The sequence below is a fragment of the Diabrotica undecimpunctata genome, chromosome 9 (assembly GCF_040954645.1).
Source record: "Diabrotica undecimpunctata isolate CICGRU chromosome 9, icDiaUnde3, whole genome shotgun sequence".
In the NCBI taxonomy this organism is placed as follows: domain Eukaryota; kingdom Metazoa; phylum Arthropoda; class Insecta; order Coleoptera; family Chrysomelidae; genus Diabrotica; species Diabrotica undecimpunctata.
Genome location: NC_092811.1, coordinates 80,971,709 through 80,988,954, shown reverse-complemented (window position 1 = coordinate 80,988,954; position 17,246 = coordinate 80,971,709). Strand labels below are relative to the sequence as shown.

Sequence of the window (17,246 nt, the reverse complement as noted above, 5' to 3'; positions counted from 1 at the left end):
CATATCGAATACTACAACATGGCAAATTTTTGGCAGATTTAACCGAGGGCATTGCTTCATATGGTTTGTGCAGGGTTATTTTAAAGTATCTCGAAGGAAAAATTAAGCTAATGGAAAATTACATAAATAATTATTTAGGTAACTTACATACATGTTATTGTATGTTAAATATTAATATTTAACAATAGGACCCACTTTCTTTCTTCATTTATATTTACACAAGTAAATTGGAATCAGTTTTATTCCAGCGTGTTATCCGATGTAAGGTGTCATCCAGGTATATTCCGTATATATTTCTCTTTAGCCTTTATTATGGTAAGATTTTTAATGCACTGTTATCACTTAATCTAACAAACCCCATGCCAAAACTTACGTAATTTTTTCAGGTTAATATACTAATTTCACGGCTACGTATACAATGAAAATGTCTTTTTCAAAACAATATTTTTTTTTTGGTCCTATAGTATATCTCAGTTTGTACAACAAACTCCTCATATTTTTAAAAAACTTTCCCGGAGCATTTTTTGGTGGTCCTTTTTTTTGCGGTGGCAAAATACGGTTCTAAAAAAAGTATTTTGAAGATTATCTTATACATTTTTGAGGTCGATATCATCCTCTTCCCACATAGTTTATTTTCTTAGTAAACTGGGCTTTTTTTAATTTATTAGCTCAAAAACGATATGTAATATTTGATGGATTCGACCGTTACTTGATGGAAATTCATTTTATGTAACAATAAAACACTGAAAACTTTGTTTTCAAAACTTCCACAAAATTTATTTTTTCTTGTCACTACAGCTGTTTCGGCTAATTGCCTTTCTCAAGTGATCTGTTTTTGGCATGGGTTTACACTTTATAGTCTCTAATGAAATAGGTTGAGGAGGGGAGAACTGTTTGTCTCAAGCTGGTCATTCGGAATTATATCTGTGTTTTTTAATTTGTTGATTTCCATAGATTCTAACAAAGATAGCTTAAGGCCTTTATTTTGAATGTGTAGAATTTTAAGTTCGTCATTAAAAGAATGATTATGATCTAGAAGGTGAAGTGCGTATGTAGAATCTGTTTTTCTATTATCGAAAGCCCTTTTATATTCTGATATTCGTTTATTAAAATTTCTACCTGTTTGACCAATGTAAGTTTTTGGGCAGTCGCCACATTTAAGTTTGTACACACCACTGTGTAAGTGTTTTTTATGTTGGCTCTTGTTGTTTTTAATATATTTGCCTAGGTTGTTATTTGTTCTGAAAGCTGGTGTTATTCCTTTCTTTTTTATGTGTTTGGCTATTTTTGTTGATATTTTGCCTGTATATATGTAATCGAGCAGAAGGTACTGTTTTGAAGTTTTGAAAACAAAGTTTTCAGTGTTTTATTGTTACATATGTAATATTCGCTATTGATATTTTTTTTTGTTCCAAATCTAATTATTGCATAAAATATTGTGAAAACGGTAGTTTTATAAAATAGAGAAAATTTTAGAAAAAATAGGGACGTAACGACGTATGGGCAAAACCCAAAAGTTCGGTTACCTAACAATAGCGCTAAATAACAGCAGCAATAAATAACAACGATAGGTAGTGTACGCAGTTTCTAAACAATAGTCGATAAAAAAATAGGTGTAATTTAATTAAAGGGCACAAGCAAAAACGAGTACTGAAAGAATTTTATTTTATTGAAGATGGTAAGGAAGCTACAGGCAAAAATTAAAAAGAAAAAATAAAAACTTGTTAAAAAGAGAGATCAAAGAAGAGCTGAATTATATTCAGGAGGAAGAGGATGGAGCTTCAAATTAAATATATTGGAGCTGTAAAATAAATAAAATAAATAAAAATTAAAAAAATAAATGGCAGAACGAAAGGCTTAATCTAGCAATAATATGACAGGAGAAGACATAATTATAGAGGACTTCAGAGCATTTCGCCAGTCTAAAAATTCCATAATAGAAATGTAATAGCTAATAATAAAAGTTAATAGCCTCTGTAATAGCTAAGGAAAATAATAATATTTCGGTTTTAGAATTAAATTTTGACCAAATACTTTGCATTTACCAAAAGTACGAATGAGCCCCAAATTTTCTTCTTCATTTCGGGTATGGTTAGAAAGGATGTTGGATGTTGGAACACCAAGCAGTAACCGCTACTGCTTCTTAAGTTTAGTTAACGGTAGAAGAGGAGTATACATCACTAGATAGTTCGACTCGAGCAGCCGAACAGTACGGACGTGAGAGAGAAGCGTGCTTAGGTGGGGGCGACTGACCTATTGTCAACGGAGCTTTTCAGCTCCCGGTGGGTAAGACACCGAGTGTGGCATAGGCACTTGTCCTACATATTAGCGAAAAGCGGATGCGAGGTTGTTACTAGTTAAACCGTCGAGGAGCTGTTTTTATAGGCTCCTCGCGGAGGCTATAATAGCTTCGCGTTTGCGAAGAATTCGGGATCACCTCAGTGTGTCGTCAGGGATGACACTGTAAGGCCTTGACATTTGACAAGGTCGGACAGAAACGGCCCCTGCTCCTGAGGTGTGAGAAACAGGAAGAGGATCCCTCACTGTGAATACAGGGAGTGAACTACCGCGAGGTACCTGGGACGGCACCCAGTAAGCCGTACTGACAGCGGTCAGTCGGTGGAAAAAAAACAGAGTTGTCTAAGTAGAATTTTCTTATATCTTATGAACTATTTGTTCACTGCTTTACGGCAATATGAGTGATATTCCCCCCCCAGACTCCTATCTGCCCGAGTCGGAGGAAGAAAAAAGCGAAATCGACACCGATGACGATATCAATACGATGGACGCCATCGACGAAGAGCCGAGCCCAGCTGCGGAATCGCGCGAAGCCCCACCCCCAACTGTAGTAGAGACACAACCCGCCGTGGACAACGTCTCCAAAAATGAAGCCGAGCCCGAAATCGGCAAGAAAATGAAAAGGCTAAGGCCCAAAGAAGACTCTTCGGAAGACGAAGAAGTAAAGAAAAAAGCCAGAGAAATGGCGGAAAGGGAAAAGGCCAATGAGCTTTTAAGGTCGGTCAATGTACTGACGGAACAGATCAAATCCCTTAAAGAAGAAAGCCGTATCCGCGAGGAAAAGGCAAATAAACAAATCCAAGACCTTCTCGCTCAGATGACTGAGCTGAGAAACGAAAACAAAGAAAAGGACAAGGAGATACAAAAACTTGTACAACATATAATGGCATTAACAGCAGCCAAGGAGAAAGAAGAGTCAATAATGGAAATCGACCCGTGGAAAGCCTCCCTCGATAATGACGTTGTAAAGCTAGTGGAACTAGGAATCGGTTCACCTCCCCCCGTAAAGCCATCCGGTAGCAAAGGCAAGCCTAAAGAGCCGGAAAGAATCATAACAACCAAAGAACCTGCAGGTTGGACACAAGTCCAAAACAAAAAAGGAAAAAAGACAGGCACCACTACTGAGAAATCAGACAGTAGTGTGAAAACAAAAATAAGCGTCGCCGAAAAGCAGACGCAGATAATAAATCAGCGGAAAGAAATCGAATTTAATAAGGCTGCGAAAGAGGCTCATGAAAGAAGCCAGAAAAAGAAAACTGCCCAAAATAACTTGAGCAAAAATAGCCAAGTTGAAAAAGAAAACGACGTACCAAAAGACTCACCGCAAACAAGCGAGGAGCCTATAGTAAAAGAGCCGAAACCACCGGCGATAATCCTAAAAACTGTAGGAGAACACCAAAAAATCCTGCAGAGAGCAGCCAACCAAGGCATAATATCAGTCAACAAGTTTGCACGATCAGGCAGATCGATAGTTATTAACACAAAAACCAGAAAAGATTACCTAGGAATGGTACACATCCTAGAAGAACACAGTCCAAAAGTAGAGTTCATCGCATATCCCATAGATAGCGATAAACTAAAAAGAGTCATTATAAAAGGGCTATCTGCTACTACTAGCACAGTAGCAATTAAAGACGAACTATACAATAAAGGAATAGAAGCAACAAGGGTGATCAATATGATCTCCAAAAAAGCTGATAAAAAAGTACTGCCACATTTCATCGTCACCCTCAAAGAGGAAGACGTTGCAAAAATTAAAAAAATATCTGATATATGCTACATGCGCATCTATGTGGAGGATGAATTCAAAATCACAAAAGACACCCTACAGTGTTATAACTGTCAAGGGTTCTATCACAGCTCAAAGGCTTGCCATTGCGGATCCAGATGTGTAAAATGCGGAGAAAACCACATCAGTAACGACTGTGAGAAAAGCCGGGAAACCGACCCCAAATGTGCAAACTGTGGTGAAGCGCACACAGCAAATTATAGAGGATGCTCTAAGGCCCCCAAAAAGAAAACACCTGCCCCAACAAGACCGGTAGGAAGACCCATAAACAGCGCTCCAATCAACAAAGGAGTCAGCTACGCACAGGCAGCGAAAAAATCCGCTGAAACCACCTCAGAATCTCCAGCACAACCACAAGAAGTGTCGGTACAGGACGCAGCTACCCTCATCGCAAACTTCCATACAGAGTATAATAACAAAATGATGGAAATGATGTCCATGATGGACAAAGCAACAAAAATGATGACTGCATTTGGAGAAGCCGTCCGAAAATGTTAGCAAACCAAAACGAAGATCTACGCATTGGGTCATGGAATTCCGGCGGAATATTCAAAAAGATCAACCTTCTGGATGAAATAATAAACAGATTAGAGCTCGATATCGTAGCCCTTCAAGAAACTAAACTAGTGGAAAGGAAAAAAACAAAATTTCCAGGCTACGATATCTATAGAACGGATCATAGAGCATTATCAGGAGGAACAGCTATATTAGTCAAAAGGGGACTCGAACACGAGCACATCCCAACACCAGACGGACTGGTGACAATGGAAGCCACAATTATTCGACTTAAGGCCAACAACGAAACACTAAAAATAGTGTCAGCTTACGTTAGACCACATGATCCGATTTTCAACGAAGATTTGAGCCTAATACTGAACTCAGAAGAGCCAACTATAATTATTGGAGACCTAAATGCTAGATCTCCCAATTGGTTTGACAGGACGACCAACCGAAACGGAAGATATGTCTGCAACCATCTCGAGAACAGACCGAACACATATGTCATCGGACCAACAGAACCGACATGTTTCCACGGAGAACTCCCTACGTATCTCGACATTGCAATCCTACACAACGTGGGTCAACAATACGAGATGCACTCTCTAAATGAAGGCGATTCGACACATAACCTAATCGTCCTGACCCTGGGCGCAACAGAATTGAACTATTTGCAGTCCCACAACAGAAAGAAAACAAGTTGGCCAAACTTTAGAAGAATTGTGAGCGAGAACATCGGTAACATCCCAACAATTAATAATATTACAGAACTAGAAGACAGTGTAATAAAACTAGAACAAGCAATAAACAATGCTATCGATGCCAGCTCCAAAACCGAAACAATCACAAGACAAAAGGGAAGATTCAGGGATATAAGTATAGAACTTCAAAACCTAATCAAAGAGAAAAACCGGAAAAGAAGAAGAGCCTACCGCACAAGAATGGTAGAAGACAAAAGGATTGCAAATGAGCTAGACAGGGAAGTGAAAAAACAACTTCAAAATCATAGAAATGAAAGCTGGGACTCCTATATCGATGAGCTAAATCCTAACAAATCCGCCTTCTGGAAGTTATCTAAAATCCTTCGAAAGGAAAAGAAACCCATACCTCCCCTACACGGAGTAAACGGGATTGTCCATACGGAAATCGACAAAGCCGAAGTCATGAAGGACGAACTAGAAAGGGCGTGTAGAAACAACGAAGACCCCGACGATGACATAGACTTTGAAGAAGAGGTAGAAAGAACAGCGAGAAGACTTAGAAGGAAAAAGGGCAGAATAGGTATTACACATACATCTCCCGAAGAAATAAAGGAACTTATAAAAATGACAAATGCCAAAAAAGCCCCAGGACCCGACAACATCACAAATAGGGCGCTGAAAAATCTACCAACAAAAGCTATTGTTTATATCACTAACATAATAAACAACATGCTAAAACTACGATATTTCCCAGATAGGTGGAAAGAGGCACATGTAATAATGATTGCAAAACCTGGTAAAAACGGCACATTTCCGCAAAATTACAGACCTATCAGCTTATTATCATCTATAAGCAAGATAGCGGAAAGAGTTATACTAAAAAGACTCAATGAAGAATCACAAATGCTAGGAACCATACCAGAGGCTCAATTCGGGTTCAGAAGCGAACACTCCTGTGAATTACAGGTACTACGACTTACAGAATTCATCACCAAAGGATTTAATGAAAAAATGTACACAGCTACAGCTTTTCTGGACGTCAGCAAAGCCTTCGACAGAGTCTGGCACCATGGACTCATCTATAAAATGAATGAATTTGGTTACAGTGAGGCGATGACATGCCTTCTTGCGTCATATCTTGCCAACAGAAGGTTCAGAGTTCGAATAGGGGCAACCCTATCCGAAGTCGGGACCCTGGAGGCGGGTGTGCCTCAGGGAGCGGTGCTGTCGCCGTACCTGTACACCATCTATACGGCCGACACGCCAAAAGAGCCAGGCTCTCTGTTGAGTCTTTACGCTGACGACACAGCAATAGCTGTTAGCTGGAGAAACCCGGATCATGCAGCTAATCATCTGCAAAGAGCACTAAACAGATTCCAAAGATGGTGCATAAAATGGAAAATAGCCCTAAATCCAGATAAAACACAGGCTGTAATGTTTAGTCACAGAAGAAGTGTACCAAATCGCGAAATTACAATCGAAAACACCCCAGTAGACTGGACCAACCAGGCTAAATATCTAGGGGTACATCTAGATAAGAAGCTAACGTTCACTGAGCACATCAATCAGCAAATACGCAAAGCCAAAGCGTTGAAAAGTCAGCTCTCAACACTTATTGGAAGGAAAAGTAAACTACGATTTAAAACCAAAATCAGGGTTGCGAATAATATTATCCTGCCAGTCCTAACATATGCATCCGCTGCGTGGGGACACACCTGTAAAACAAACAGGAAAAAGATACAGACTGCTCAAAATAAAATAGTCAGAGATGCCCTTAAGATACCAAGGTACGTACCCTTAAGATATGTATATAGAGACTCAGGACAAACAAGAATCCTACGCACGTTAGACGAGAGAGCATATGAAATTTTTAACGGACTAAGAAACCACCCCAGCAGAATATTAAGAGAGCTGACTAACTACAATGAAAACACAAGGACGGTACACAGAAGACCAAAACAACAGATAGCTCGATATAGGGAGAACCCGAACGAATAAATAAAGAATGAGATGGTTGCAAGAAGAACGAACAAAGAAATGCAGTCAATCAGAAAACACACCAAAAAAAACTCTGGCGAGAGGGTACGCTTTTCTTTTTTAGGTTTTTAGGTAATTATAAGTCCAATATACACCGGGGTGTGTGAGAGCATTATACACTTGGGAATGCACACCCCAATACACGCACACAAATAGGATTAAGGAAAAAAGGAAAGAATTGTTGCCCAGGCATTTTATAGTCCCGACGCCACAAGGAAGTCCACAAAAAAAAAAAAAAAAAAATTGTTTTCTGATTAAATAACGTAAATTCATATTGATACATTCATACTTCTCATTAAACCGTTTAACGTAAATTTACCTTATATAGCAAATATAGAATTCTATATACCGCTCCGCGGACTAGGCCCTTAAGGCAGATCGAAATGAAAGATCTACTCGCGAAATCCGAGCACTGAGGTCATGTGCGGCATGCATGGGCTTGGTGGCCGGACCCCTCTCGGGTGCTCAGCCGGCGAGGAGAACAAAATTTATTTTGCCAAATCGGCGGCTGAGTGACCGAGCACACACTCTTTTCCGGACATAGAGTCATCAGCTCAGGCTGATGGCTCTATGGTCGGAACACACGCTCTTTTTTCTTTTTTTAGGGACTCAAGTTCCGACGTAAAGCTAGAGTAAAATCAATTGAGTCAGTAAAGTAAATAGGGAGAAAAGCCTAGATGTGGCTACCCCTACAGTTAGGTGGCATAACCACATTCACTAAAAACCGAGGATGTCCTATTACCCAGGGCATCTTAAGTAAATTTCAGATCATAAGCCTCCTCACGTAAGTCACACGATGAGGAGGGGTGGTGGAAAAGCCTGGGGGTCAGATAGGTACCACTTCGACTAGCGAGGTGTGACCGGTTTGATCTTCGGACATGTGGATCCCATTCTTACATTGGTATACACATGTTCCTAGGGGCAGGGTTGATCACTGCGTAAAAAAAAAAAAAAAAAAAAATACATCACTAGATACAAAAATTTGAAGTACCACGACTGGCCTTGGTACAGTTTGTGCGAATAATAATCCTTCAAAGTTTTTAAGTTTACCTGGATGGTCGATTTTAAAATTTGTTTTCTAAAGACTATATTAGGCCAAGATCTTTCATTAACGAGGGTACGTCAATGGTAAATTTACTGGCTTCAGTTAGAGGGTGGTTGGTGCCAAAAGAGTTTGCGAGGAATGCCGTAACGTGAGTTACATTGAGTAAAAACGATTTTTGGGCGTCTTCGTAAAAAAGTTTTTGTATGTGAGTTGGAGAGAACTCAAGCGGAGGTATTGGATTCGAAATTCGAGGATGAGTATTAGTGGGTGATAGGAGCTGAGATGAGTCGCGGGTACTATCAGTGGTATATGGCCTTTTTTTACCAATTTTTTTATTAGTAAGCTTATTTTTATATTAATAGGAGAAAAGTGTAGGTGTTTCTACAGAGGATAGATTAGGAATATTTGGAATGGTATTACTATTGTTTAAAATGACAATAGATGGTTGTTTCATATTTGACGAGTTAATTAGAATTGGAAGGAGGTCGTGGGATTGTATATTATTCTGGATATTGAGACATGACTCTTTAGCGTGTCTAACTTGTTTGCAAAGAAAGCATTCTAGTTTATTAGTTGAAATAAATATTCTGTGAATCAAGTTTTCAAAAGAAATGGTAGTCGATGTTCGCAGAGAAAAATCATCACTGTTGGGTAAAATATAAGTGCGAAAACTCAAAAGATAAGCGTTATCATTATCAGGTAATCCACGTTTAATTTAAGAAACAAGAGATATAAGTGTTAATCTTAGATTCTGGAGTGCTTTTTCAATTATAGGTTGAGAAATGGATGGATTTCATTAGAAATTATTATTCTTTTGGTAGGTGAAATAAGTCTGCGTATTGAGTGATGCGTATTGATGAGTGCTTTAAAGATTGTCAACTTATGTTAAAGATGACAAGTAAATACGTTGAAGTATGCATATACGTATACGAACAAGCAACTAGTTAAATTAAAAAAGTTAATGTCAGCTCTGATCACAGTCTGCAACTAAGTGGCAGGCCAATTAAGTTCTTAACCAAATAAGCAAATCAAAATATTATTTACCCAGTTTGTATTTAGCTATTTATCAGTTTATTGTACTGTTTGCTATCACATTTTAATATATGAAAAAAGTTGATATTAAATTTCTATTAACTTATAGAGGTGTACTTGATTAAGACCAACACGAGAATCATAAAATGTAAATTAACCACCACTGTTACACCAAAAAAAAAATTTAAAAAAGAACGTATTAACACAAAACGTGTTAACAGGAATTCAGTGCCAAGAAAATGGAAAAAGACTGCCTCTCACTACCTAAAACAGGGTGAATTTGATAGTATGTAGTTCATTTAACCAAAGTAGTAGTCCCCCAGTAAAACAATACGTGTGGGAAAGGTAGAATTTCTAAGAAGCATTGAGGTAGAAAGACTTTGTCTCTGATTAACCCAAGTATAAACCCTCCTTACAACAAGTCATGAGCATCCGTATGTTTCTCTGGACCTAATCGAGATCGCGGTGTTTTTGGGCTTATAAGTGTATAAGCATTCACTTGTATTCTTATTTGGTATCTCTATGTTTATCCGTTTGTTTTCCTAAACAAAAAATATTTCGGCTGAATTCTTAGGCTTTCTTGTATTCGCACCGTTCATTAGTTTAACTGCCATTTCACTCGGCTCATACCTTACTATGGCCGAAAAAAGACAGGAAAGGGAAAGGTCAATTGAAAAATGGCAAGAAGAATGGAACAATACAGAGGATGTGACACAGTGGACGAAAATGCTGATCCCGAACATAAGAGATTGGGTGGACTGTGACACATACGATGTTAGATTGCAACAGATGAATAGTAGAAAGGAACAGAATGGAAAGAGAAACAGGTGTGAATTTGTTAAAGTGAGAGAAATGATTGAACATAAAGCATGAAATATTGAGCATAAATGTTGGATTAGCGTACAAAACTATATCCGTTCAGTGATCAAGAAAAAAGAAGAGGAAGAAAGACAGCTGGACCAACGACAAAGGTAAGAGGAAAAAATGCGGGAAGTTAAAGCTAGAAAAGTGGTCAGACTGTATGAGTTAAAATGCGTAAGTCAGACTGTGGGGACGGAGGAAATGTCCGTCTGGGAGTGATGCCGTACTAGGACCGATGAGGGTCTTCTACGCGCTACCTGGAACGAGACAGGGAGCCACCTTGCTGATGAATCGAGTGTGGATGTGGATAAACAAAGAATGAATGAAGATAGTGCTTCGAAAGTGATGCCGCCCTTACAGCGGTCATTCCACTTTTGGATCGCTAGATGACAAAGGAGGGTCTGGTTTAGAAGGTAGGCGTTCGGCGTAGACTCTACGAAGAGAGGGCATTTTAAAGAACCTCGGGAACTATCGCCGGGAGTACGAACAACGAATCCTGCACTAAGGTCAGTCAGGCGGCGTCCTGGACTGAGATGTCTTTTGAAGATTTCAGACCCCTTTTCTTCTTTTTCTCTTCAAAACTTAAGCCACATTTTAAAAACTAAGTGCGACGCTTGTTCTACGGCTTTTGATTTATCACTATTTTGGTTCGTACAAGCATTTTTCTTTAAAAGCAGCAATTTTCGTATGTTTACCTAATACTTTCAAAATATAGTTGTTACATATTTGATATAGTTCGATGTGGTCATCTACAAAAATGCTGTACTATTACTGTTTCTAAAACTGTTTTCTTATGGCTTGTTTAAGTTCAATATTCGGTTTAAGGCGGGTTGACATGATCAAAAAATGCTTGAATTACAACAACTTGGACTAAGTGGAATTGTACAAGTGTACTTATACCAGATTGGTTGCCACAGTTAAATGACTTGGATATTAAATAACCATTGTAAAGATGACGCAAGTCATTGTAGAAGGTGTTTTAGTGATTGCTGATATGTTGATACATGAGCCTTAAATCCAGAAAAACGGAATAAAATGAAAAAAATGCATATTTTTATATTTCTTTATCCGTACATTCCATAATGCTTTCTCAGCTTCGTATAACTCCAAGAATCTAACACTCTTCCTTTCAGATGATTTTCTATTTGTGTTTACTTCTCGTTTTCGATTTTTCGACACCGAGACCATTTTAATTTTACAATAGCACACTCCTTGGATGCATGGAAATTGGTCAAAAGGCGAGTTGACACGATCCAAGTGTACTTGGTTAAAGTCTGCTTGGACGTTACGCGCGAAACACTTGGAAGCTACTTTGATCGTGTCACCTATTCATCCAAGTGCACTTGTATCAACAGCTTTTATCCAAGTTTAGTAGGACGCTGACCAACTTCCTTGGATCCTAGTAGTGTGGTATTGTAAAATTAAAATGGCTTCGGTGGCGAAAAATCGAAAACAAGATAAAAAGAAAATGCTCTGAAAAGAAGAGTGTTAGTTTCATGAAGTTATACGAAGCTGAGGAAGTATTATGGAATGTACGGATAAAGGATCTTTTTTTCTTTTTTATTCCTTTTTTCTGGATTTTAAGCTCATAACATATCAGCAACCACTAGAACACTTTTCATAATCACTTCCTCCATCTTTACCATGGTTATTTGACATCCAAGTCATTTAACCATCTCAACCAACTTGGTACAAGTACACTTGTACAAGTCCACTTGGTACACAAGTTAAAATCCAAGCATTCTTGGATCGTGTCAATCCGCCTAAAGTTCTATGTAACCTGTATAAAACCTGTAAATATAAGTGTACTTGTATGAACAGGTGATATGATCAAAAGTAGCTTCCAAGTGTTTCGCGCGTAACGTCCAAGCAGACTTTAACCAAGTATACTTGGATCGTATCAACCCGCCTTTATACGGGATTAGCCACAAGTAATTGTGATGATAATTCCATTTTTAACTAAAAAAATTTGGCGTTTTATATGTATCAGCCATGCCATGCGCTTCATTACGTTATTTTTTAATCTACGTCTTGTCTCCTATGTATGTCATTTTCATTATTTGTAATTAGCTTATAATATGATTCTTAATGTACTTTTTTACGCTATCTTTGGCTTTTATAGATAATTTTAGTATTTTCATATATTTTAGTCTTGTTTCTTGTGTGTTGTTTTAAAGAATATTCCTGGTGTTTTTATTCTATTTTAGTTCCTATTTCTGCATTCCAGATTCTTAGGTCACTATTTTTTCTAATTTTTTTAATTGTCTTAAATGGTGCTTTTTTAATGCGTTATTTTATGTTCAAACATTCTAAATTTATTTTCAGTTATATGTTTTGGAAGTTGTTATTGTAGTCTTTGTTAATACAATTCTCTCGTGAAATCTTTTAGAGAGATATGCTTTAAATATCTCGACACTTGCTTTTCTTATAATTTTATAAGAATTTATCAGAGTTACTGTCCTTCCCTCTGTGAAATCTCACGTCTTACAATAGTGCGATCAGTTTTTTTTTGCAATGACATCTGTTCGAAATATCATTGTAAATAAAAGGCCTCTGAGGTATTCTGAGACCTCTTTCACACCACGTATATTTATGTATATCTATTTTTCCTTTAAAAACTAGTAGTAATTTTTAGGCCGTTCTATGTTGCAAATTATCTCAATTCTTGTTCTTTGTTGTTTGTTGTATTTCCTCCAAATGTGATGTCGGAATTTCCACTTACTGCAAGGCAGTCATTTTTTGGTGTTTTATTTCTTTGGTTCTGTAGCGTTTCGTATATTTTTGAGGTTCGTTCATTTTTCCTTCTTCGAGAACGTATATTATTATTATTGTCATCTAACTTATATATATATTTTAAGTTTTGTTATTAGGTTCTATTCTTTCGTTTATGCAACTGGAATTGTGCATTTTGTTCCTCTATTATTTGTCTAATAGTATTACGACCCAACTTCTACCTGTTGATATTATTTCTAGACTTCTACACATTATATTTAAACATTAATAGAATATTTAGGATATATCCAGGAATACATATTAGTTTGGGTAACCAAAACGTAAACAAATATTTTATTTGTCGTCTGCAATAAACTCAATTTCTGAGAGTTGTATCGGGAAATAACTTATTGAAAATATCCAGTGAACAATATAAGACATTAAGTGAAGGAGAGTGCTAAGAAAAAAACTTTAAAATCGGTGAAATTACATCCGAAAACACCAAGGCCCTATAAAAAGTAAGATCGCTGTAATTGATAAGCCTAATTAACATCAAAGCATAGAAACGAAACTCTGACCTTTGAAATTGCGACGTTGCCGTTGTGAGTAGACTTTCGGGGTAGACACAGAAAAATAACAACGGTTAATAAACATAAAATAAATACGTTAAACGCTGTCTTCTCTGAACTGTTGAGGTGGAAGACAGTGTTTGGCGCCGGAAAATGGAAAAATATATGAAAAATTTAGACAGTGATGATACACTTTCAGAAGGAGGAGCAAAAAGGAAGGACAGATATAAAGACAGCGAGGAAGAAGATAACATCTTCAGAAAGAGCAAGAAGTTCTCGAGAACACCAACAAAAACTCCAGAGAAAAAAAAATGAGGCAACGAAAATTGATCAATTACTCATAATGGTGAGCCACCTCACCGATGATATTAAGGAAATAAAAAGAAATCTAAAAGAAAGCAAGGAAACGATAGAAAAGCTCGTAATGGAAAACAGAGAGCTGAGAAAAGAAAATTCAGAACTAAAACAAGAAAATATAGAGATCAAGGAGGAACTCAGAGAAATAACAAAAAACATGGAAGTTGTGGAAAAACACCGAAGAATAAATAACATAGTTATGTACGGCCAAAAGATAGACACATATGAGCAAGCAGGGTTAAAAGGAACAATCAATAATTTCATCAAACACCATATAGGGGTAGAGGTTAAAATAAGGAATTCTCACAAGTTAGGCGAAAAAAAATGCCTAATTGAATTGGAAAACCAAGAAGAAAAAAGGAAAATAATGCAAAAAAATCACAAGTTAAAAGAAATTAAAGAGTACAAAATATATATCAACGAAGATGCAACCATAAAAAAACGAGAAATACAGAAAACAATTAGAAACATTGCTCGAGAAGAAAGAAATAAAGGAAATGAAGTCAAGACTGGAGTAACAAAAGTATGGGTAAATAACAGCGAATGGAAGTGGAATGACAAAGAAGGCGCAATATGTAAAAAAACATCAAAAAACTAGCAACTAAATGTACTACTGCAATATAGTTGACAAAACAAGCACAGAACAAGGTTAGCGATAATACAAAAAAAGGAAAAAAGAGGAAAAAAATGAAAACCGGACCAAAACACAAGATAACATTACGAAAAGAACACTTACTTTTAGGAACATGGAATGTAAGAGGCACATATGGAGAAGGCAAACTTAAACACTTAGCGAGAGAAATCGAAAAGTTCAATTTTGACATTGTAGCTTTACAGGAGACGAAACAGCTGGGAAATGATATATTAGAAATAGAAGATACAATGTTTTTTAACAGCGGCGGAAAGAATCGAACGTTAGGCACAGGTTTTATAATAAGAAAAGAGCTAAAAGAAGCAATAGTAGAGTTTAAACCAGTATCAGACCGCATATGTAGTATCAGGTTCAAGGGAAAATACCAAAAAATCACCCTCATAAATATTCACGCGACTTCAGAAGAAAAAGATAATGATGTCAAAGAATGTTTCTACAATGAATTAAACAGAACAATCGAAAATATACCCAGATATGATATGAAAATTATTCAAGGCGACGCAAATGCCAAAATAGGGAAGGGATAAGTATTTAGACCGACAATAGCAAAATATAGTAAACACAATGAAACTAATGAGAACGGACAATTCCTGATAGATTTCGCAAGAGAAAAAAATATGATCATAATGAGCACATATTTCGAAAGAAAAGAAATACACAAGGAAACATGGATATCGCCAGATAGAAAGACTAAAAACCAAATAGACCACGTGCTCATCGAAAAAGAATAACAACAATGTATAAAAAAGATAAGAACATACAGAGGACTAGACGCCGACTCAGATCATTACATGGTGGGCATCAAAATTAAGCAACTGATACCAGAGAACAAAAACAAAATAAAAAAAAAGAAATGTATACATAACCCAATTCGATTAGCAACAAAGAAAGAGCAAGAAATATACGAGGAAACAATGGAAAGAGAACTAAAAAAGATACAAATAGAAGAGCAAACTGAGAACAAATGGGAAAACATAAAGCAAATAATGAACAATGCAGCAAAAGAATGTAATAAACAAGAGAATAAAAAGAGGAAAGACTGGTTCGACATAGAGTGCCAAAAAGAAATAGAACTAAGAAAATTTTCAGTATATTAAGAGTAATATTAAAACATAGATTATTTAAACTTACCTGAATATACAATTTGAAAATAATGTACTAATTCCTTCACTGAACATCCGGCAGGAGAAGTCTGCATAATCATTTGAACATTTTTCTTTAAGTTATAAAAAATAAAGAGTAATTAGCATATATATATATATATATATATATATATATATATATATATATATATATATATATATATATATATATATATTAATCAGGTTCCATAATTTTTAAAAATCAAATAGAAAATATTAAGACAAAAATCAAATCACCAACCAAAAGAAATCGCAAACACCCTGTATACTATACTATTTAGCATTAGTTTTAGAAAGTGTTTTTTTTTTTCGGAAAGTGAATTTTATACGTTCAAAGACATTCCCACAAAATAAGAAGACAATATATTGGTTTTTCTAACGGTTTAGTTTTAAATAGACATTTTTGTAAACAGTTCTACCTTTCTATTGTATGGATTACCAAGAATTATACAATAGGGTAGGTTTGTAAATTGTTTGTGAGAGGTAATTTTCTTTCTTTCTCTAGAAATTGAAAATGTTTATTAGATGACCAACGGATTATTGGATAGGAGAAAGTTAGATAAAGTTTTCCAAGAGAAAGGAAGGCATTGTGAATTGAATATCGGGCGAGTATACTATAGTTTTTTTTTTGTGGAGACGACGTTGCTAATTAGCCAAGTTTTTTTAAAAAAAGTCTAGATTGCGAAAAGTTGTATTTGTGTTTGCAGGAAAGAGTTTCAACTGTGGTAGCAGATAGAAGAAATAACTGACAAGCTGTAAGTAATAAGCAGATGTATAGTTTTATACTGGACCAAGTCGATTAGTTGAGATATCCTTGTGTCTGGAGAGGAATAGTTTATTTATTTGGAGCAGAGGAGGTTAGCAGGAGTATTCTGGAGAAACTAAAAGGTACGAGCAAGGTAAACAAGGCACAATCAAAGGAGAGGGAGGTAAAGTCATCAATTTTGGGAACAAAAGGTTAGTTTCGTCATTTTTAGAAACAGAGGCTTTCAATCACGACCACTCATTTAAATTAGAGTTATTCGTTTTTTTGTTGGTTTTTTTGAGAATTATAATACATGATAATTTTTTGGAGTCACTAAAATTAAGAAATTTTAGATTTGCATATAAGCTTAATTAATTTGGATTGATAATTGTGGATGTATGAGATTTTTATTCTAATCATTGTATATGGTATATTTATGTTTATTCACAATTTTTACTTTTATTATTTGATTGATTTTTTTAATATAACATTTGCTTTGTAAGTCATAATTGTGCTTTAATTTTATTTTCCTATTGTCTATCCTTTTTTCCTCAAAGGCAACTAGCAAAAAATACTTTGAAGCCACGTTTTGTTTTTTAATAAGTAAAAGAGCCCTGAAATACCATATTAATTTGTTAAAAAAAGAAATATTATAAACATACAGTTTGAGCAAATCACAACAATATATATATAAATACGTTCGAATTATCGGGTAAAGTGATCTGTAATGAAAATCTTTCTTTTTTCTAAGATACTCAATATTTCGCTATTTATTTAATGGCTTCCTCAGGAGTAAACTAAAACAATT

The 17,246-nt window shown here is 36.1% G+C and overlaps 1 protein-coding gene across 2 annotated transcripts in view; it reads right to left on the bottom strand.

The window, feature by feature from the left end:
* LOC140449714 (lipase 3-like) overlaps positions 1–17,246 on the bottom strand; it is a 109,483-nt gene that overhangs the window by 36,007 nt on the left and 56,230 nt on the right. Inside the window, exon 5 of one of the 2 annotated variants that reach the window (XM_072543034.1) lies at positions 15,683–15,767. The exons of the other annotated variant lie outside the window; for it this stretch is intronic. Coding sequence (XP_072399135.1) covers positions 15,683–15,767 — 85 coding nt within the window. The remainder of the gene's footprint in view (positions 1–15,682; positions 15,768–17,246) is intronic. 2 annotated transcript variants of the gene reach the window in all.